Raw genomic sequence first — 22918 nt, 5'->3', positions numbered from 1 at the left:
CTAGGGATGGCCGAGTATTACAGCAAATTCATCCCTCATTTCGCAACAAAGACACACTACATACGACAGCTGCTCAAGGAGAAGAACAGGTTTCAGTGGGGAAAAGAGGAGCAAGATGAGTTCGACGCTCTCAAGCAAGAAATGGGTACAGCCATTCCCCTCAAGGGATTTGACCCCAAAGCAGAGTCTATTCTCACCACAGACGCCAGTGACCGAGGCCTAGGAGTGGTACTGATGCAGAGAGAGGAGTCAGGAGAGATGTCGACAGTCAGCTTCGCCTCCCGCTCGTTGTCGCCCAATGAGGAGAAGTTCAGTGTGGTGGAGAAAGAGATGCTGGCAGTGGTCTGGGCGGTGGAAAAATTCAGGCAATACTTGTGGGGTGCCAAGTTTCTCGTGAAAACCGATCACAAGCCTTTAGTTCGCGTCCTGACATCAAGCGGACATGACCATGCCACACCCCGGATTGCCAAGATGACCCTAAGGCTATTGGACTTTGTCTATGAAGTCGAGCACATTCCAGGGCCACAGAACAAAGTGGCCGACTTCCTAAGCAGGGCAGCTGCCATGGAAGAGGCAAGAAATGAGGAAAGGCAAGAGTGGGAAGGATACGTGGTAGCCACCATCCAGGACACGGAGGAGGTAATAAGCGCCCAGGACTGGGAAGAAGCATACGGGGAAGACACTGATTTGGAGGCAGTAAAAGGATATGTAGTACATGGCTGGCCAGAGAAGAGACACTTAAAGGAGGAGCTGAAGAGATACTGGGAAGTCCGAGAGGAACTGTCACTTGCTGAAAACCCAATGTTCTTACTCAGAGGGGACAAGGTAGTTCCGCCCAGGAACATTTTGGAACGGTTGATGTCCTTAATGCATGAAGGGCACCAGGGCATCACAAAAACGAAAGCCTTGGCCAGACAAGCATACTGGTGGCCAGCCATCGACGCGCAGGTAGAAAGACATGTGCGCTCTTGCGAGTCTTGCGCAAAATCGGACAAGGCCCAGAGCATGATGAGACCCCCGCTGGGAAGATTTCCGATTCCAGATGGCCCGTGGGAGATGTTGTCAGTGGACATAATGGGACCAGTCCTGAACAAGGAGGGCACTCAAAAGTACGTGGTGGTCGCCGTGGATAGATATTCCAAGTGGCCTGAGCTACAAGTCTTGGAACGAGTGGATACTGAGGCAGTGATAAAGTTTCTGCGTACCACCTTTGTCAGCGAAGGCATCCCGAGGATCATCACCTGCGACAATGGACCCCAGTTCACTTCAGAAAAGTGGACGGCCTTCACCAACAGAAACGGAATTGAAGTGAAGCACACCCCGATCTACCACCCGTCGGGAAACGGCCAGGTGGAACGCTTTAATCGCGTGATTATGGGCACCATACAGGCCGCCATTGAGGATGGTAAGGATTGGGAAATGGAGCTGGAGAAGATGATTTGGGCATACCGAATCACACCGGGTAGCACGGGCTACAGCCCCTTCAAGATCTTAAGAGGCAGAGAGGCATTCACCAAAGACAATGCAGCATGGAGGAAGTTGATTGTCCAGAGTAAGTGGTCACCGGCGGTGGTCAGGAAAAATCTGGAGAGAGCCCAGGATGTCTACACGGCACACTACAACAGAAGACGGAACACTCAAAGCACAGAACTGGACAAAGGTGATTGGGTGAGGGTGAAGCTAGCCATCATGAAGAAGAAAGGAGAGAGCAAGTTTTCACCTCCCCTCAAGGTAGTGGAGCCCTATGCTAGATCAGCTCTACTGAGCGATGGTAAGGTTTGGTCCATGGACAGAATGGCAAAATGCAGCAAGATACTGAAATGGGAAGACGAGGAGGAAGAAGGAACGGAGGATGTCGTAGAGGATGGAGAAAGTATAAGTGGAGAAAGGCAAGAAGAGCAAGTGAACGGAATGGAAGGACAAACAGCAGTGGGAGAAAGAGTAAGTAGGGAGACAACGGAAGGAAAGAGCAGAGGCAAAGAAGAGAGTGAGAAGAAGGCCAAGGATGTGGAAGCAGAAGGTGCGAGAGAGAGAAAGGAACAAGAGACTGCAGGAGGAGAGAGAAAGATTGAGAGAGTGGAAACTCGAGCAGGGCGGAGAATTAAGGTACCAGAGAGATTCAAGGACTATGAAATGGACTGGAAGTAAGACTTTTAAAAATGTGTTTATTGTGCATAAAGGGGGGAGATGTGGTAGCGCTCTAGTGTTGTAAGAGCGGAACAGGAACCACGTCACCGGATGTGGTAGGCGGGCCACATTTGTTCTCTGGCGCTTACCGCCAGAGGTAGCCAGCCCCGGCGCTCCATGGAATAAAGTATTTACATACTCACTACCGCGTTTGCACATTTTTACATCTTGGTGACTGTTTGCAAGTAGATATGATGTAATCTATGGCTTGTAGACTACCTCCAGAAGCGACAAATTGAGCCGGTAGTGGCCCACCCGAAAGCACCCTTGGCCCACCCAAATAAAAATTCCCGGAGCCGGGCCTGGGGCAAGGGGGGCGAGGAAACAGCGCACAGGAATGGGCAGCAAGGAACAAAGTCAAGGGCACAGGGCACAAAGCGCTGGTGGAGCTGCATGGGGGGAGCGACCTACCCGAAATCTCATTTGTTAAATCTCAAAATGATCTTAAATGTACTCATGATATACCTGATAAACATATGTGTGGGGTCTTAATATCCGATGTAACTTCTTGTGATGTCACTTCCAATGAGGTAACATCCTGTCGTGACATCATGCGCTGTGATGGCAAGCGTCATAATTTCACTTGCATACTGCCTAACTTGGTCCTGGACCAACCCATTGTTACTACCTCACTTCACCCCGTCCTCCCTGTTACTCTTTTCCAACGAGTCTTGCAGGTCACTGCCTGCTACCATACGGAATGATACTCTTAAAACGAAGTGATAATCCAAGCTTAAAAACGATCCTCGCGCTCAGCTGTTCCTCATCGAGCCTCCTCCAGACAGACATTCCCATGACCAATAAAGATCATTAGCAGACAGAGGCTTGGCCCATTTAGCCTATCAGCACACGTCCTTCTCAACCAATCAGATACAGGCTTACATGAAGCTGCTTCCTGAGTGGATAGTCTTCTGCGGGATTGTCCGGTGGTGCTCCTCCGCTCCGCTTTGGTGAAGCTGGCAGGATGGATTTATTTTGGATAGTGATACTCGTAGTACAACAGGGGAGACAAAGTTATGCGCAATAACAGAGGGGGCAAATGCCTCCCAGGTGTCTGGCAGGCACATAAACACTCTCTTTGGAAGGTTTAAGTCAAGGTTTTCATTATGAACCAGCAGCTGCCATTCCTTTCGAATGCCTCTGCGGTGGCGTCGAGGCGCTTATGTGTGAACGGAACTCCCTGGATCTGGCACTTCTTCGAACAATGCGTGGAGAACTCGTGGGACTATTGGAGCGTTGTTGTGGGATTCGTTTCCATCGCGTGCTTCCTCCTCGCTGCGTTACCGTAAGTGTCAAACTTCTCACATTCTTCCTCGCGCTTGACAGGTCGTTTGCATTTTGTTAGTTGAAGGTGTGTGCCGCTGCCACGTCACTTCGGTGAATACAGCGCAGTCTTGTAATTTAGGTTTCGTGGTTTGAAGTAAAAAAAATATGTATTTATTGTAACTGTGTCACGTTTGTAGACAGTCATGGCTGTGGGGGCATTTTGGCTTCTATTCCCTGCTTGCTCCTCAGTTTCCCATTTTTCTCTGGTATGCAGTCGTTTGCGAACGGACATAACTTGTACCTAATTCAGTCCATACCGTGGACTTTGCCCCGGGACGCTGGAAGTACGCGCAATTGGAGTACTGAGTTATGCTTTGTGAGTAAAACAAATTACAACCCCCCCCGTGCTGTACCGCTATTATCAATTTATTTGATACTTTAACTCGCTCATTCAAAAGAGATGCCGAGCCCCCAAAAATTGTTTTTTAGAATGAATATTGGACATGTACATCAAGTCCTATTGAAAATGTTATCAATACAAATAGGCAAAACATTCCTATTGAAAATGTTCAATACGAAAAAGAATGGTTTTGTCTTGAGTCTTAGCACACACATGCCATTTCTTTTTGTTGCAATGGACCGCTGGAAGCTCCTCAGCAATGCAGAGAAATATTGCACATTACACCGTTAATACGTGCACGTCTTCCTAAGAAGTATTCTTCTATTTAAGGCATCATAATTTACAAAGCGATGAAATGTTTTAGGATAGTCCTAATCGGTTTATAGCCCCCTTGAAATAACTGCTTTGAGAATAGTGTCTGTGATATAAAAATTAGATTATTGTAAGCGAAAAGTATTGCAAAACATTTTGATTTGCTGGCAAGGTATACTTTTTTCCAACTCTGTTTAGCCACGGAGGTTTTTGTTTCTTGCTTCAGTTGCTCCGTGCCCTAGTGAATTTGTGATGTTAGCGTTATTGTATTGTCTTTGCATTTACATAGCACTTTAGAGTCCCTTGTGGCGCCCAATGTGTGTTTAAGGTGGACAGGTAAGTAACTACTCTATTTGTCTTTCAGGATTGAAAGAACATTGGTGATGATTTTCAGCATAAGCTGCATGTATGGAATGGCATGACAAACTGAAAAATAACTTCACAGTTTGCGTATACTAACAAGTATTTTTTGTAAGCTGTGGCTTGTTGACCTTATGTTTTACGAAATAGCAATGTTTTTATTGAACTGGCTCTCGTACGACTTTTCTCTCACAACTCCATCAATTGAGTGAGTTAGCCGTGGACCACAAACATTTCACTGTCTTGGGAGATTTTAATTTTCATCTCGAATCCCAAACTGACAAAGACACCGACCAGCTTATTAATGATCTGCTCTCTGTAGATCTTGAACAACTGATAACCGCTCCTACTCATAAGGCAGGACATACGCTTGATGGTATTTTTACCAACAATCCTTATATCATCAAGAACAAAATTTTTCCTCTAACATGGTCAGATCACTTTGCCATTCTATTTGACATCAAAACTAAAACGATAGCTTCTAAAAATACCTCTCAGAACTCCTACCGAACCACTAGAGACTGGAAAAATTTAGATTACAACCAACTCACTCAGATTCTCACTGATGCCTTCATGGATATAGATAACGAAACCGACCCCAATAATGCAGCCACTAGATACACCTCCATTCTGGAAGGGGCATTTTCCATACTTGCTCCATCCAGAACTTCCAAACACAACAGGAAGACCCCTTCAGCCCCATGGTTTACTGAAAATCTCAGACTTCTACGACAACATTGTCGCAACCTTGAGCGCCACTGGCGCAAACACTACAATTCTTCAGATAAAACAACATACAAAGCTGCACTTCATAACTACAAGCAGAGCATAGCAACAGAAAAAAACATCTATTACACCACCCAAATAGATCAAGCTAAATGCAGCATGAAGAAATTGTTTGAAGTCGTAAACCACCTTGCCGAACCACCTAACCCTCCTTCTGAAACATCCCAAACACTTTGTAACAATTTGGCTGCCTTCTTTTCTGATAAGGTCACATCTATATTTAAGGATTTCACCCCAAATTCCAACAATACGGATTCTCCAAATACTCAGACAAACTCGGTCTCTACTGCTCTCACGGAATTCACTAGGATACATTCACAACACATCCACAAATTAATTCTGTCAATCAAATCTGGTTCCCCACTGGACCCCTGTCACCCCTCCTTACTCAACACTATTCCAGAAATCATCACTTTACCTCTGACACACATCTGTAACATTATGTTTTCAACAGGTTCTTACCCCACTATTTGGAAAAATACGGTAATCAGACCACTTCTCAAAAAACCGTCTCTTGATCCTTCATTACCTTCCAGCTATCGTCCTATTGCATCCCTACCGTTCCCAGCTAAGATCTTTGAATTTGTCATGAATAAACAACTGTCTGACTACATTCAAAACAATGACCTCTTAGATGATACTCAGTTCGGTTTCCGACAAGGTCACCGGACAGAAACTGCCTTGATCAAGGCGGCAGATGAAATAAGGACCACGATGGATAATGGCGGACAGGCTGTCCTGATTCTGTTGGACTTGTCGGTGGCTTTCGACACGGTCGATCATTCTACTCTGATCGGCCGTGTCGAGGCCATCGGTATTAAACACAAGGCCAGAGACCTTATTTCATCTTTTCTGGCCGACCGCAAACAGGCAGTTAAGTTAGGCACTTTCACTTCTCCTACTTTCAGCCTTCCTTGTGGAGTCCCTCAGGGTTCCTCGCTAAGTCCGACCCTTTTTAATATCTATGTTTCGGACTTAGCGAGGGTAATTAAAGCTTATAACATCAACCTAACAACATATGCCGACGATACCCAGTTGGTACTATCCATACATAGAAATGGACTCGAGGTTGCAGCAAACTTCAAGGACGGCATGAGGGCTATCAGCAGTTGGATGGCTTCCAACTGCTTAAAACTTAATTCATCTAAGACGGAGGTCATGCTTTTTGGAAGTATTCAGCCTCTGTGGTCCCAATTATGGTGGCCGGAGGAAATGGGAACTCCACCTCAACCTGTCAGTAAAGTCAGAAACCTGGGAGTAATATTTGATGATAAACTCCTTTTTCATCATCACGTGAACGCGGTAGTATCATCATCATTTAACATCTTAAGGAAAATAAAGAAACTGCTCCCATATCTTCCCATGACTGCAGGAAAAACACTTATATCTACACTGGTGTTTTCACGCACTGACTATTGCAACGCCCTTTTCCTCAATGCACAAAAAAAGGTCATCTCCAAATTACAAATGGTACAAAATGCCTCTGCCAGAGTTCTACTGGGCATTCCAAAATCTAGCTCTGTCTCGGGTTACTTGGACCAATTGCACTGGCTTCCAGTCAGAAGTCGCACAAAGTTTAAAGCCCTCTGTATTGTCTATAAGGCAATAAACAACATGGGACCTAAATTCCTTAGAAGTTTCCTTAAGCCTCTGGCTACCCCCAGAATGCTTCGCTCCAACACGGCTCATCTGCTTCAGATACCCAGAACAAGGAGGGTTAACTGGGGAGATAGGTGTTTCACCATAGCAGCTGCAAAGCTATGGAACTCCCTTCCTTTGAATATAAAATCCAGCCCATCCCTGATCATTTTCAGAAAACAGCTAAAGACATGGCTGTTCTCTCAACGTTACGATTAATCACTAATCTTCTAACTGTTATTTAGAGATCCAACTACTGGTGGCAGCTCTTAGCCCTCAGCGCCGAGACACCCAAGGGTAATTGCAGCGCTTTAAAAAATGCATAAATAAATAAATAAACTTCTAAATTCTAGATGATTGCCAAATATACTTATTTTTCTTTGCCACTGTGTTCCAGAGGATCAAGTCTGTACAGAGAAGGAACGCCCACCTACTTGAGTTTTTTGTATAAGGGAGAATGATCAAAGGAGTCTAGTCTGGATCAGAGATTGCTGTTATCAAAGTAGAGGCTTAGTATGCATTGTAGAAATAAGGTCATTTTCTATTGATTACCTGAGAGCTTCTCATGAGATTCTTCTTGTTACAGAAATCCACAGAAGCGTTTTGAGTGTAGAGGTGATGTGTTTATGTCGGCTCAGATTTAGCACTTATCTACCTGTGGGATTCTGGATTTGTTTGGGTTTGCTAAGTAGGTAACTCAAAGGCCCAATATAGATGCCATTTCCATAGTTGAGGTGTATCAGAGCTTGCACTCTCGAGGCCAGGACTCAGTGAAAGAGTCCCCCGTGATAGAATACCCAGTTCAGAGTTCTTATGGAGAAGAACACCATTTTTGGTCACTTGGTTAACTTGTGTTTGAAGTGAAAGGTTGGAACCCGTGATCATGCCACGTTCTTTTATGTGTAAATGTGTTTCTTCTCGGTCCATTTTCATTTTTTCAAACAGTGGAAGGGTCATATTTTTGTCGCTATGTACACGAAGACCTCCGTTTTTGAAGAGTTTAGCTCTCAGTGATTCTGTAGCTTCCAAGTATTTAGTAGTTGTTACACTTTTGCGGATTCTGCTAAAACGACTTTTCCAGCTCTGGAACGATTTGGGCATCATCAGCCTAATTGTAGCAAGTAAGCCTAAAATAATTGATAAACTGTGGGAGTAGGTCCAGGTATTCATTAAAAAAACAGTGGAATGATCTTTAAGACTTTAGGAACATCTATCGATACAAAAGAGGATGATGGACGGAGCGTTTGAGAAAATCAAACACTCACCCCCAGTCAACTGATCTGGGTTTAAACCATCACCATTCTTTAGCTCACTCCGCCACCCCAGTTCAGACATGGCCATATGCAAATCAGTCTGACCCTGTGCCTCATGGGAACAGTCCAGCCCGAACTGCCAAGCCATGTCTTTCCTGGACCGGAAACAAGCATCCTGGGACCGGTTTCGGGTTCATAACCCTCATCAGCCAGGCTATCTTGAATCCAGTGGCAAAGTGAGCAAGGGACTCACGTCTGAGCATACCCTGCCAACTTAGGGCGAACAAAGCGATACAAAAGGTGATGATGGACGGAGCGTTTTGAGGAACATCTATCTACATGATAGCTGAATCCTCTTGTTGAGGCTCTGTTTAAAAAGAAACGGACGTGAGCGTGTTCCAATATCTACTCTCTCCGAGGTCCGCATCCGGAACACGGAGAGAGTAGAGATTGGAACACGCAAACGTTCGTCCAGAAACAGCGCCTCAACACGAGGAGTGATCGGCTCCCGTTGAATACCACCGTCCCAGATAAGTTCAGATCGGATCACGCTCACGTCCGTTTCTTTTTAAACAGAGCCTCAACAAGAGGAGTGAACCTCTCTCTTTAAACACCACCTTCTAAGTAGCTTCGGAACGACCCGCGCTAGTCTTTCCACTGTGCTCGCATTTCTTCTTGCGGTGACTATCCACAGTGTTGTCCCAGAACTCTTTAAAGGATTGTTGGTATCCCAGAAAGCAAAAGCATAGTGCCAGCAGGAATGCTTAGTGGGTTATGTGGAACTAAAGTAATGGTGAATTCCCTGCTCAAGTGGGAGTGCACTGAACACTCTCTCTGCACCGGTGAGTTGGGGGTCCAAACCTTGCTGTCCTGGGTCAGAGCCCCGGGTACACAACATGAGGGTGTTTGAACAGACTGCATTATAGTGGTTATATGGGATCACGTCTAGTGTGATAAAGGCACAATTCAAGCAATATTTAAATACACTCCACTGTAAAGACTCAATGGGTCAACTCAGAAGTGGTAAAAGTGCAGCTCAAGTCATGCTCAAGATTAAACAGCCCCCACAATATTGTATATATGATGCCAACCCAGGAGTGTTGAAGGAGCAACCCAACCCCAAAACATTTTATGTAGACTTCATAATAGGGTGGTTCAGTGGCGTTTACCCAAAAGGGGCAAAGACTGCATAGGATTAAAACTGGGGTTAACGCACAAATGAAAAGGGTGCAACCCAAGTGATATCTGAATAGAGGATCTGCATGGTCCAACCTGTTGCTGCAGGGGCACCCCTTAGAGGCAAATATACACACCATTAAGGCGTCTTTATGGTGAACCTAGTATGAAGGATGGGGCAAACCATAAGGGGGTAATAGTCACCTCATTGGTGGGCCTGTTGGTCAGCTGGGAGGTGGTGAATGGACAGCCAAGCGCTTTGGAGGTAGAAGCAAGCTGGTGTGAGGTGGGCCCATGTGTGAATGATTTTAGGAGGAAGAGGCAGAAAGTATAAAGAAAGAAAGAAGAGGAAATAGTAGAACGTGTCAGTTTCTGGTCATGAGCCTTAACAGGCACAAGCATAAAAAGAACATAGAAACACCTTTTATCTAAATTGGTGTTCACATGGGCAATATTATCAAATGTAAACTTCACGCAGTTGTGGAAAATATTGAAGAATCTGGGGTTGACTTTTGACAGTCAATACAAATATAGAAGTAGTATTAGGTATTATGAGAGAATTTTCCTTCATGATATATCAACATAAGTTTGCTCTTATGGCTAGTCTGCAATTCTATTTCTCAAGACGTCTATGATAGCAACTTGAATAAAGTAATCATTAAAAAGCGCATTGTGAGTGGCCTAGTACCTTCCAGTTTGTGCTACATCTGCTGTTACAGCACATATCAGAATAGAGACCATTATGTATCCGTGCATTTCCTCATAGAATCAATCAATTAATCAGCATTTGTACAGCACAGCACTGTTATTCCAGGGGTATCTGGGCACGCCATGTCCCCGTCTAACAGCAAGGTCTGGAGTGTCTTTCTGAAGTCTGCCAGGGAGGGTGCTGCTCAGCGGTGGAGGGGCAGGTCATTCCAGGTCGTGGCGGAGATGTAGGAGAAGGATTGGCCCCTGCAGCGGCTGCGCCAGATGCAGGGGTGTGTGCGAGAGAGGAGGAGTGATGGTGTCTGCGAGGGCGAGAGGAGAAGCGCTGGTGTCTTGCGAGTAGATGGAAGTTGAGTCGATGGTTGAGTTATGAAGGTCCTTGATCATGTAGAGCTTTGTAGGCATTCATGAGGATCTTGAACTGGCATCTATTCTGGATAAGGGAGCCTCTGGAAGTTCCTGAGGTGGAGGGGTGATGTGAGTCTGTTTGGGGAGGTCCAGGATGAGTCTGGCTGCAGTGTTCTGTATGGTTTGGAGTCTTCTGATGAGCTGGGAGGAAATTCCAGCATAGATAGCATTGCTGTAGTCTAGGCAGCTGGTGACAAGGGCCTGCGTGACAGTCTTTCTGGTGTTGATTGGGATCCATCTGAAGATTCTGCAGAGCATGCGAAGGGTGTGGAAGCAGGAGGAGGTGACTGTGCTGACCATCGTTTCGTGATCTGTTGGCTGTCTAGGATGATGCCAAGGTTGCATGCGTGGTCTGTTGGTGTGGGTGCTGGCCTGAAATCTGCTGGCCACCAGGTGACTGAGAAGAATAGTTGAGTGTGGCTTGCGTAGGGGATTATGCTGGGTCCGTGGGATCTGATGACGTCAGCGAGTTGGGTCATGTAGTGTTGAACAGGGTGGGGCTGGGGGATGATCCTTAGGGTACACCGCTAATGATGTTTTTGGGTGCGGAGGTGAAGGGAGGCAGTTGGCTGTTCTTTGTATATCCTGTAAGAAGAGAGGGGATCCACTTGAGGGCCTTTTGCAGTATGCCGATGTTGTGGAGTCTGTCGAGGAGGGTGTGGTGGGAGATAGTGTTGAACACAGCAGAAAGGTCGAGGAGGATCTGGGCCACCGTATTCTGCAGTAAAGGAGAGTTCTCATGTCATCTGTGGCAGCAAGCAGCGCAGGCTCAGTGCTGTGCTTGGCACAGAATCCTGGTTGTGGGGCGTTGAGTAGATGATTTTGTTCCAGGTGTACGATAAGTTGTTGGTAGATGGCTTTCTCAAGTACTTTGGCTGGGTAGGGGAGCAGGGAGATCAGTCTGTAATTTTTTAGACTGCTGTAGTCGGCCGGGGGTTTCTGTAATAGAGGTCTGACCTCTGCATGTTTCCATCTGTCCGTCTGGGAAGATTTCTGTGGAGATGGAGGTGTTGAAGATGCTGGCGAGTACCATCCTGAGGGGGTTGGTTCCAAGAATGAAAAGATGATGTGGGCAGGAGTCGGTGGGTGCCCCGAAGTGGATAGACGACATGATGGCTGTGGTGGTGTGAGTGGGGACCATGTAGTGATTGTTTGGCTGGAGTTCATTGATTGGTTGAGGTTGTTGAGGCTCAGAGTGGTGGGTTGTGGGTCGAGGTTATGGTAGATGGTGGCAGTCTTGCTGTGTAAGTTGTCTGAGAGGGCAGAGTTCTTGGGAGGGGTGGATGGTGTTTTCTGTGGCTTTCAGCTTGGAACATTCCTTGATTATTTTGAAGAGTACCTTTGCATGGTTGGCTGCGGTATCAATGCGGGTAGTGATGGCTGCTCTTTTGGTTTCCTTGGTGCGCTGATGATAGTTGCTGGGGAATGCTTTGTGAGTGGCTCTGCCAGAATAGTTCTTAGTGATGCACCCCTGTTTCTCAAGTCTGTAGCAGTTGCGCTTGGTAGTTCTGAACTGTGTGCTCTACCAGCTGGCTGGTTTTGAGGTAATGTAGGCTTTTGCTGGTCTCAGAGGGGTGAATGTTGGCGCATTTGGTGATCCAGGCAGAGACATTCTGGATGGCCTGGTCAAGTTCTGCTGAAGATTCAGTTATGTGGTGCTGAGGGCCCATGTCCACAGATTCCCAGTTACCTTGCCCGAGCTGCCATGGGAGGAGCCGTGGTGCTTGGTGGTGGTATGCTGAGCATCTGAGATGGTGAAGTGAACAATGGCGTGGTCGGTCCGGGTGAGTTCTGCGACGCGGTTGAATTTTATTCTGTCGCTGGAGGAAAAACATGGAGCAGAGTGTGTGTGTCCGGCTTTGTGCCTTGGTTCAGTGACCAGTTAGGTGGGGCCAGTGGTGTTCGGGTTCTCTAGTAGGGTGATGGAGTTTGAGTCGTTGACACGGAAGTTGAGATCACGAAGTATTACGTAGTGTCGGGAGTCAATAGCTAGGCGGGCTAAGACGTTGGAGATGGTGCTGCACAAAGCTACCCGGGATCCCGAGGGTCTGTAAGCGAGGGTGCCTCTTATTGCGGGCTTAGCATTGGTCTGTAGTCGAAAGGTGAGGTGTTCCATGAGAGGTGTATATGGTTTATTTGAAGATGATGGTGATGCCCCTGCCTTGTTTGTTGGTGCAGTCTTGGTGTATCATTTTGTAGTCGTCAGGAGTGGCGGTGGCGATGTCGGGATTCGAGCATGGGTTGAGCCATATTTCGGTGATGAAGGCAACTTCAGTGGAGAGGGTTGTGATGGTATCCCGGATTTCCATGGCATGTTTGCAGAGCGAGTGGTTGTTGAGCAAGATGCATTGGAGCTGTTTCGGGTTGTCGTGGTGGTTCCGTGCAGCAGGAGAAGCGGCAGTGGAGGCAGGTGAAAGGTCCTTTGGTTGATTGCGGAAGCAGCTGTTGTGATGTCTGGGATCCAGGGCCAGGAGCTCCTTGGTGGTGTAGCGGCGGATGGTGGACGGACCAAGGTTCCTGGCACCGGGCTTTCCTTAGGCGTGCCGGTGGCACACTCGCTGTGTGCATCCACTGTCTGTCCGCCCTGCGGCCTCCATTGAGTAGGTCCTGGGGAGTGGCGATGTGCAGAGTGGCGGGAGTGAGAAACGGCGGGAACGGGCCGAGGTGAGCAGAAAAGGCAGAACTAGAGAAACTAGCAGAAGAAGCCAAAAACAGCGGCAGAAAGGAGCAGGAAAAGGCAAAACAGGGGTAGAAACAAGCAGAAAAAGCAGAAGTGGGTGCAGAAACAAGGGCAGAGGGAGCTGAAAACGAAGCAGAGAATGCAGCAACAGAAGGTGGCGGACTGTGGGCAAGCTGGACCGGCGACTGTTACAGGGAGCTGGCACGAGGACCTGCTCAATGGAGTCATGCTGTGACCTTCTTCTACTTGGTCCTGGGGAGGGCAGAGCGCTGGGTGGTGGGAGGAGGGAAATGGCTGGAAGGGGGAAACAGCAGGAAGGGTGGTAGGAGAAAAGGCAGAAACATGCAGAAAAAGTCAAAAACGAGGGCAGAAACGAGCAGGAAAAGGCAACAACTGGGCAAAAAAAGGCAGAAGCATGGGCAGAAAAGAGCAGTGAAAGGTAAAAGTAGGGCTGAAACAAGCAGAACAAGCATTGAAAATGCAATAGGTCTCGCAATAGAAATGTTTGACCTTTTGGTGTTGCAAATGTCTAGACCACTTATTTTCCTATCATTTTCTGCGTGAGTTTGTTATTTTTTTTGCTGACCGATCTTCCAGCTTACTTCCGGCAACTTAAACCAATAGCACACCCAGCTAGCTGAACTCGCGCAACTGTTACTTCAGAAGGGGCGGGATATTAAGATTGGCTTGTGTGTCAAGACTCGATGAGTGGCGCCTGATTGTCACGTGACTCAAGCGTGTTCGTGACGTCTACTTTGGGGGTGGGAACTCATGCGGTGGCGCGAAATAGTTGCTTGAGCGTAGGGAGGGAAAAATCAGAGTGTGAAAACCATGGAGAGTGCTGGGCGAGACCAAGAGCCAGCTGCGCAAAAGAGGAACCTTCCCTGGTAGGAAAAAAAAGCGTCTGTACTCCCGTCTGTTGGTCCGTATACGACAGCCCCTGACATTGTAATGCAGGTTGCATATTGCTTTCCACGCTTGCTTTGTATTGGATTCTGGCTTGCACATTTCATAGTAGTTTTGGACTTGCTCATATTCTATGACATGTTGATTAATCAGACGGCTTAGCAATAGACTTGTCTATAGCACCATATTCCAGTCTCTCTAATAGACATGCAGTCAAGTACATGCACTGGTTTCGGGCAGTTCACTGGCACTCATTTTATATCAGGTGGGAGAAAAGTTTAGTTGTCCATGCCTGAAACTAAGCTTGCAATCTTTTGGCTGTATAGAGCTTATTAAGCTGATGATGCAATGGGTGTTGAACATTAATGTCATCTACTTATAGTTTGTTCTTTCAAACCTGGTATGGGCTTGAAAGCCATCTGTGACTAAAGAAATACATTTTACCTGGGTAATAGCGACTTCGCCAGCTGCCAGAAAAAACAGTGACGTTTCATTTCAGTAGACAACAAATAGAGGAACTTCAGTGCTAAAATAGTTTAGATTCTACACCGGGCACAGGTTCTAAAAAAGCGACGCATAGCAAACATCCTCAAAACAAGTAAATTCAGCGGGTTACATAGCACGTAATTGCAAATCAGCATCAAAAGCGGAAAAAAAAAAACTACCTTGGCATTGGTCCTGCCCGACCTACTGCATGGCTCTCGTCTAAGCTCTTTTCCCATGCACTTGGTTGAAAGCTCTTAGGAAGCAGCTAGTTAATCATTGAGCCGGATGGGGGCGGGAGAGCCTGGTGGGGGGCGCATTACCAACGTAATGCTGGCAAATGGCAGGAGGGAAGCCGGATGGGGGCGGGAGAGCCTGGTGGGGGGGCGGGAATACGAGCGACGGGAGGAGAAGTTGATGCAGGCGGAATAGGGAGATGCGCGTGCTTGTGTGGTCACGTGACCCGCTTTTGTGGCCACGTGACCTCACATGCACTGTGAAGAAACCGCAGTGGTTTCACTAGTCGATCGAGCACTTGAATTCTCGATCCCTCAATGCGCTTGCGCGCATTGTAGGTCACGAGACCTAAAAAGGAAAAAACGGGTGCGGAGCGAGCAGGAAATGAAGCGTAAGAGGCAGCAACAGAAAGTGACGGACAAGTTTGACAGAAGACTGTCACAGGGAAGCAGGCACGAGGGCTTGCTCCACAGGAGCAGAAAAACAAGCATTTGCAATGCAATAGGTCTTGCAATTGCGTGATTTTGAGCTATTGGCATTGTAAATGGCAATGCCTTTTTTAATAATAAGAGGCATTGCCATGTACAACACCAATATAGGTCAAAGTTTTGAAAAAGTAAAACCTATTATTTTATAGAGAGCACGGTGTTCCTGAAGCAGGCGCTGCGCTCGCCATTACATTTTTAAAAAAAAGCTGATGGGCCACATTACCACACTTGCTGTTAAGTAACGCTTAGTCACCCACTGACAGATATGTCATATAAAGCCTTCTCCTAACCACAATAATAAGAAGCTGCAATCAGGCCTGGACTGGCCCACAAGCAGGTGGTCGTTATGTTTTTTTTAAAATCTCACTCAGGTGGATAAAAGGGTGAGGCAAACCTGTTGAAATAGGGACCCGTGATATCGCTTGTGAAGATCTCGGCAGAGGCGGCATCGGCCAATTGCAACAGATGTTAATACCGCGTGCATTAACCCCCTCAGATACGTTTCATTTATTGGAAGCTATGTCCTGCTATTTGCAAGTGGATCCACGCTGCTGGTACATTAACGCACCGAGCTATCTTACTGGTAGGGAACCAGTAACGTGCTTGCTGCACTGATCGCTACACAAGGCAAAATGTCACAGTCTGCTGTTTTTCATGGACTGGAACATGTGCCCTACGCATCTGTGTAGGAACTGAACTGAGGTATAGAGCTGCCAAGCGCTCCCTGCTGTTAAGCGTGCTAGGCGCTTTATTGCGTCATCATGGTATGAGGCGGTGCAGAAATGGAGCTACTTGATGATATGTGAACAAAGATTTGCATAGCCCTGATTGCCATTAGTATGGCTTAGGAGCGCTTTAGGGTTGAAAACTCCATATACACAATTTCTCTCTTCTATCGCAGAGCCGCCAAAGGGGTAAAGTGAAGCCAGCGTACTGCTGTCCACAGTAATTGTATTTAATTGGCATTTGTATAGCTCTTACCACCCCTGACGAGGCGTCTTGAGTGCTTTTCGGCGAGTAGATCGCTACTTCAGAAACCAAAAAGAAGTCCGGCCCAAAGAGTACGGGATCAATGCCCATAATGTGCGCGTGTGGCAGGGGAGTGGGCAGAGAGCCACAGGCTGTAACCGAAACCAGGCCTTCGAATTCAGCAATTTTAATAAAGTGTCTGTGCTGGGGGAAGGCAAAACAAAAAATGCTAATTGGTGGACGGAAAACTGCATTACAGCTTTTAAAATGACAACCCTTGATCTCAAATATATGTTGTTTTCTAAAGTTGAGCGTATGCACTTTGCAGCAAAAAAAAAACAAAACGATATGTGTTTAATGCATGTGTGCAAAAAAGGCAGGCCCACTGTGTGCTGGCCTTTGGTTCCGTTTGACATGCAACAAATCTGTGTCCGCGAAAGAGAACAGAGCTACCTCCACCCTAGACCCACCCCTGGAACTATAATCTCTCGGTGACTTATTCGAATGTTGTATCGTAAAGCAGATCGCGCGCCCCCGAGTACGGAACAGACAGCAAAAATGTGCATGAAATAACAGTAAATGTCACTGCCAAACTGTGCAGTCCCTTCAGCACTATCCTACAACCACCAACATTTTTCCCACTCTATGGCCACCTCCATTCACTCCTACAGATGCCACACAGCCGCCCTGCTCAAATCCCGACACCACACCTGCAGTGCCTTACTTCCTTCATCATTGCCACGCCACACTGCCTTTTCCACCTCGCTGCCACCAGCACCCACTGTCGGCCACCTATGACACCGCCACTCCACGGCCACCAACAGCATCTCAAAACCCGCTGTCACCAGCACCTTCTTCCCATCAACACCTCCAGTCCAACACTCCCGCACTAGCATCAGCGCTATTAAACGCTCACCACCCCATCACCAAGCGACGCAACCTGAAAAACACAACAGTCAGTTTTTTACAATTTAACAAATTCGGTAAACTGCAGACAACTACAGTGAGACTAGCTGGGATGCATGAAGTCCGTATTTCATAGACATACACGTATCAAAGGTTGGCTGAACTGAGTGTGCCACTGATATGAATAAATGTAGATGTGAAGAAAAAAAACTGGGTTACCGACCCAGGAATGCGGTGCTCTGGCGCAGCACCAACGTGCGATAACAAGCACGCGAGGGCCACAGCGAGACATCTGGTTTCAATTATCGCGCCTGTGTCTGGGCACAATAATTGAAACCACATGGCGGCCGTGCGGGTAACCAACACCAATAGGCCATGGGCGGAGAAACGCGCCCGCTTTTGGCCAAATGTGTGCTGTCTTTGTTAAAAAGACGCACGCAAAGGCCAATAGCGTGGGCCGAAACAAAAAGCACACGCACAAGTGTGTGCGATTCTTAGGTTAGTTTTGAAAGCCCCTACATGAAGTCTTCGCCAGAACAGCGCAAGTGCGCTGTTACAGGCTCGACCTAAAAAAGAATAGAGCAACCACTTTGATACATCAAGCCGTATGCTATTTGTGGCTTTTGTTGTACCAGAATATCCTGGTTACGATAAGAAACTCATCTTGTGATATATTTTGGCACTGCTTACCTGTCCATATTTATTGGAAGGAAAAAAAATGCCCAGGAAATACAGAGACCTGGTTTTCGGTGTTGTAAGTTCAGTATAGGGGGTAACACAGAAATCTCAGGTTGTGCCTTATTGTGTGAGCAGGTAATTAGCCATTTTGTTCTTTGTTTTCAGAGACCATGATTCACAAACTGCACTTTGTAGTACGTTTTGCAGTACTACAAAATGTACGAAAAAGATAGGCTAGCTGGAGTCGAAAAACACGGTAAACATCCTTTACAACAAAACTTTTTCCACGCAGTACCTTTACAACGCTGGTCGTTACAACGACTTGCGCTGGAAGGCGCTGGAGGATAGGGAATAGTTTAATTACTATCCAAAACCTTCCCTACTATCCCCGGGGACTGGAGTTGGAATAGTAAGTTAAACTGTTCACTATCCAGCGCCCCCCAACTCAAGTCGTTGTAAAGACTTGCGTTGTAAAACCTGCGTTGTAAAGGCATGCGTGGAAAAAGCATGCGTTGTAACGACATACATCCTAAAACACTGCATGCAGTCTGTGAATATCACAAAGTATCAGGCCGATGAGTTTTAGCACTGGTAAAAGCAGAACCATTAAAAAGCAAAGATAGTTAAAACCAGGACTGCAGGAGAAGCTTAAGCTTAACATGGAACAATTTATTAACTCTGGTAATTAACAATGTTGGTAGGTTACATGACGCTTGCTCTAAGACCAGATCCAAACATGGCACTGCAGGCTTAAATAGCCAACAAAAAATATGAGATCGAACTCCTTAAGTATACACAACAGGGCGATGTGTAGTGGGGCTTTCTCGATAATATATACAGGTTATATAGAAACCAGGCCTAACTGAATAACAACATGAGAAGCACTAACTCTAGGGTGTTTGCATAAGAGTTAGGGCCTAGGAAACGACGTTTTTGTTAATAGTGATGATAACCACCAAAGTGTGGTTCATTGTCATATTATTTTAGCAGTACATTGAAATTATTAGCTTTAGCAAATCCAACAAACGCAGTAGAGCAGAATCTTCCATTCTGCTGAATGTAGAACTATGTATGGTGATTAACGCTGCAAGGCTGTCCGGTCAGTTGCAAATCAGAAATGGAAAGAAGGAAGTAAAATCAGTTACAGCTTCTTGCCTTTCCAACATCAGTGCTAAAAGACTTGCTTATGCTTTACAGTGCAGATATGAAATATCTCTCTCCATGGAGTATCATTGGGGAGATGGGTATAAGGATACCAGCAAATTTGTGGGGTGCAGACGCAAAGACTGATTGCTTGAGACTACAAGTCTCAAGCACTGAGCACCATTTGCCAGTTTCAGGCCAGGCAGCTTTCCGAGGTATGCTGGGGTAGTTAAATGGCTTGGCAATAGATTACTTGGCAAGATTACCTATAGGTCATCCTATTCAATAAGCATGACTCTGATAACATCTATGTAGGCATTGGATGAGATTAGACTAATTTAATGCAGGTAGTAGGGATGTGGGATGTGAAATACTTTGGATTATCTAATGTTCATTGTGTTTTGTATAATGATTACTGAGTTTGCCATGATTTTCTTCATTCTGATACATAAAGTTTATGTGCTGATTGTACATTATAACCTCATATCGTTAAACACCAGCTGCTGTGAGTGCATCTGCTGATTCCGGGGCCCAGTGTGACGTTCACGAAATGCATATAATCCCTGCAGATAAGTTTCTCTGACAGTGTTGCTTAACTCATAAGACTCTGAATCTTGACAAGCCAAACTCTTCATAGAGAAGAATGAGGGACACCTGTCTGTTCTTCTTTTTCTCGAAGTGGGTGCACCACACGTCGTCCTCCTCAAGCTAAGGAGATCTACCTGGGCGTGTCTCCTCGTTCTGGGCATGTCTCCTCATACTGGGAAGTTAACAACAAGAGCCCAGGCACACCATATATATGGATACACAACCCTCCACCTAGAATTTCTCTGCCACACACATTCCAACTCCCTCTCATCACAAGCCCAAGAAGTATATTAGGTTGAAATAACACAGACAAATCTAACTTAATTCAGACACGTCACATAGCCTACAGCTACACACATTGATTATTTAATTCTACAGGCCATGGGCTTTTCTGCTGACCTAAAAGTTGTTCAAGGAATTGATAAAATACTCTTTCCTTAACTCTCATACACCAACTCACAAAACACACAGCTCATTCAACCAGAATTAGCCACCAATTAAAAGGAGAACAAGAAAACAATACCCATAAAACATTCTCAAGCCAAGTCTGTATCTGGGCTTTGATGGAAACCCAAACATTTAGGAAAGTTTGTAGCCATACTACCAAAATCTCTTTGAGGCCATAGAAGCGACAGAGTGTGTCACATATAAAAGCTAAAATCATTCAGTAATGTGAGATCAGGAGGCCGAATGCCACTTGCTTGATAAATGTCACCAGCACCCCAGGATGTTATTATTAGAGCACAGTACACAACCATTCCAATAGGTACTTTCAGATAACATTTTGTTTTCATTGTGAGGAGTTATGTTTTTTCAATGGTCCCTTGGAGCTATGAGGTGTTGGTGCAGTTGGAGGGTGTTCGAACAGATGGTTTAGGTAACGTGATGCAAGAGGTGCCTACTTTTGAAATTAAAAACCGAAAAACCCGGCAATTAGTGACATGTTCTTCTTACTGGCTTTGGGACACAGGCTCATCATTAAACCCACCTTGCAGCACTCTTTTCAACCGGTAATATTAAGGTTTACTCCCACACCCACGGACATTTGTATGTTTTTTTTTTTACATGACATTAGGTACTATAGCTTTGCAGATTCATAGCAATGCAAATAATTGGAGTTATTGGTACACAACTAAATGGCCCTCATTTTATTACCCAAAGAAAATAGATGTTGTCCACAACTTCATTACTGTAGTGGGGTCAGTAGCCCTCTCAGCTGTCTTACATACTGTATTTGCTGGCTAAGTGGATCTATCTTCAGGTAAACTGTTTTGAGTGACCTACCAGTTACAGTTGGAATCATAAGAAGCATCCAGCTCAATTACACCCACACAGTACCCTATTTAATGAGAGAGATGCTCAGTTACCCAGTCACTGGTAATTTTGCTCCTTGCATGCCTTCTAAACGTAGCAGTAATGTTGCCATGGATTTTGTAATTTTAGGGCATCAGGGGGAATACATTAAAACCTTACACACAAAATAAGTTTGCAGCAAGCATTAGCAAAGGCAAAAGTTATTGCCTATTCGATCTTTTGGCTTCGCCTTTGCTTTTTGTCCATGCATTGCGGCAAAAAGGAAGAGGTGCAATGAATTGCAAACCTAAAAGGGCCGTTGTGTGGGGGAGCAGTAGACCAACTGAGAGCTAGTGGATGGGGAGCAACGGGGAGCATGTTTATGGGGCGGGTATTAAAGGGAAGTAGCAGAACAGGAGATGGAGAGCAAGAAAACTCATGCACTGTGATGGAGTGCTGAAAGAAAAAGCTTGCAGTTCACTCCATTTTTGGCTAGGAGGTCTAAAGTTCAAATATAAAAAAAGGCTGTTCTCAGCCTTTCTACATTCTAGTGTCAATACATGTAGTATCTTTAAGTCTGACTTAACATATTATCTATCTTACAGTGTTGAGGAATCACAAAAATATAGTGCTAAGAGCTGTATAATAAGCTTATTGTTATTCAATTGCAAAGTTTATTGAAAGGCGCAAGTTTCAATTCAACAACATTTTGCTACACATAACCACTTCCGAGCTTGTTGGTTCACACCTGTGAATCGTGGGGATGATGTATTTTTAATTTTTTGTTGGGAAATATGGAAAATAATTCATAAGTAAAGTATACCTCTTAGAAAATGTGATATGAAACCATTGCTATTTGTGCAATCCACGCATGTAATAAATTGGACTATTTTGTTCCAACAGAAATTATTGTGTGTCGCCTAGTAAAGCCAGGCGAAGTTCACATTGTTTGTTAGCACAGCAGAGGGTGGCCCTCTTTCCTGGCTGAACTGCATTCTTTAAGCTCAGTGAATCTATCTCTTAAGCTCAGTGCAAATCTTGTTAAGGTGTAGAAGTAGACCTCACCAAGGCCTACCGGTGCTAGGGGTTCGGCCTTCTTTGCGCATTAGTCCTCAGACCAACAAATCGAGATTGGCACAGAAGCTGGAATATCAAAACTACAGTTTATTAAACCTCATGAGTGGAACTACATCTATACAAAACCCTAAGGCAGTGTATGATGTAGCGCAAGGAGTACAGAAACTGTGGGCCTTTTATACCCACTCAAGAGCTCAAAAGGAGGCGGTACAAGTACACAAAAGAATAGCCATTCCCATATATAGACATACAGAAAATGCTCAGTCAACAAAGTAGGAGGAGTAATTAAGTTGCTGACATCAGTTAGAACAGCCTGCCATTTACAGACTAAGACAGGTGCATGAGCAGCTACAGGCTTTTCTGAGCATGCTCAGTGTTACAGGAGCTAAGTATAGACAGTCATTCTAGTAAAGCACAAGGGTAGGCAACAACGAAGACGGAAAGAGCACATGTTGAGTACATGGTCAACCAAAATGGCTGCCAAAGTACAAAATGGTTTCAGCTCATGCTAACCGTGATGTCTGCCAAACTTACACAAAGTGACCCAGATAACTGTCAGGTGCCCTTTCATTTGAAAGGGTGGTTAAACAATAGTTTTAGCAAATATAATGCAGTTAAGGCTATAGCTTGGATAGCTGGGTCCCCATCCATTGTTATAAATAAAATAAAAAATCACACAGGCTTTGCTTGTACTGTGTCCTGCTATGTTTGTGCCTCTTTAATGAGCTTGGATTGTCCAGACTACTTTTCCAGTCAAAGCATGACGCTCACTACTGGTCTGTAATAACATAAAGTGTAAATCAGAGTATGATTTGATTTCCAATGTTCGATAGAGCTGCTATAAAACTGTATCTGTTGCTACAGTGTATTAATTCCTGCAAGGCTGGTAAGAGACGCTTTATGCGCGAGTTTACTTTGTGGTCAGATTTGAATTTTAAAAGCCTCTCGGAATTGTCAATACAAAAGCATTCCCCCA

The 22918-nt window shown here is 45.6% G+C and overlaps 1 protein-coding gene across 1 annotated transcript in view; it reads left to right on the top strand.

Annotated features, from left to right (window-relative positions):
* The first annotated feature begins 3065 nt into the window (after positions 1 to 3065).
* The window catches only part of LOC144792202 (lysosomal amino acid transporter 1 homolog), a 157674-nt gene continuing 137821 nt past the window's right edge, over positions 3066 to 22918 (top strand). Inside the window, exon 1 of the mRNA XM_078667102.1 lies at positions 3066 to 3472. Coding sequence (XP_078523228.1) covers positions 3294 to 3472 — 179 coding nt within the window. The 5' untranslated portion in view covers positions 3066 to 3293. The remainder of the gene's footprint in view (positions 3473 to 22918) is intronic.

This window comes from Lissotriton helveticus, chromosome 11 (genome assembly GCF_964261635.1).
Source record: "Lissotriton helveticus chromosome 11, aLisHel1.1, whole genome shotgun sequence".
NCBI lineage: Eukaryota > Metazoa > Chordata > Amphibia > Caudata > Salamandridae > Lissotriton > Lissotriton helveticus.
This window is presented reverse-complemented; position numbering and strand designations above follow the sequence as displayed.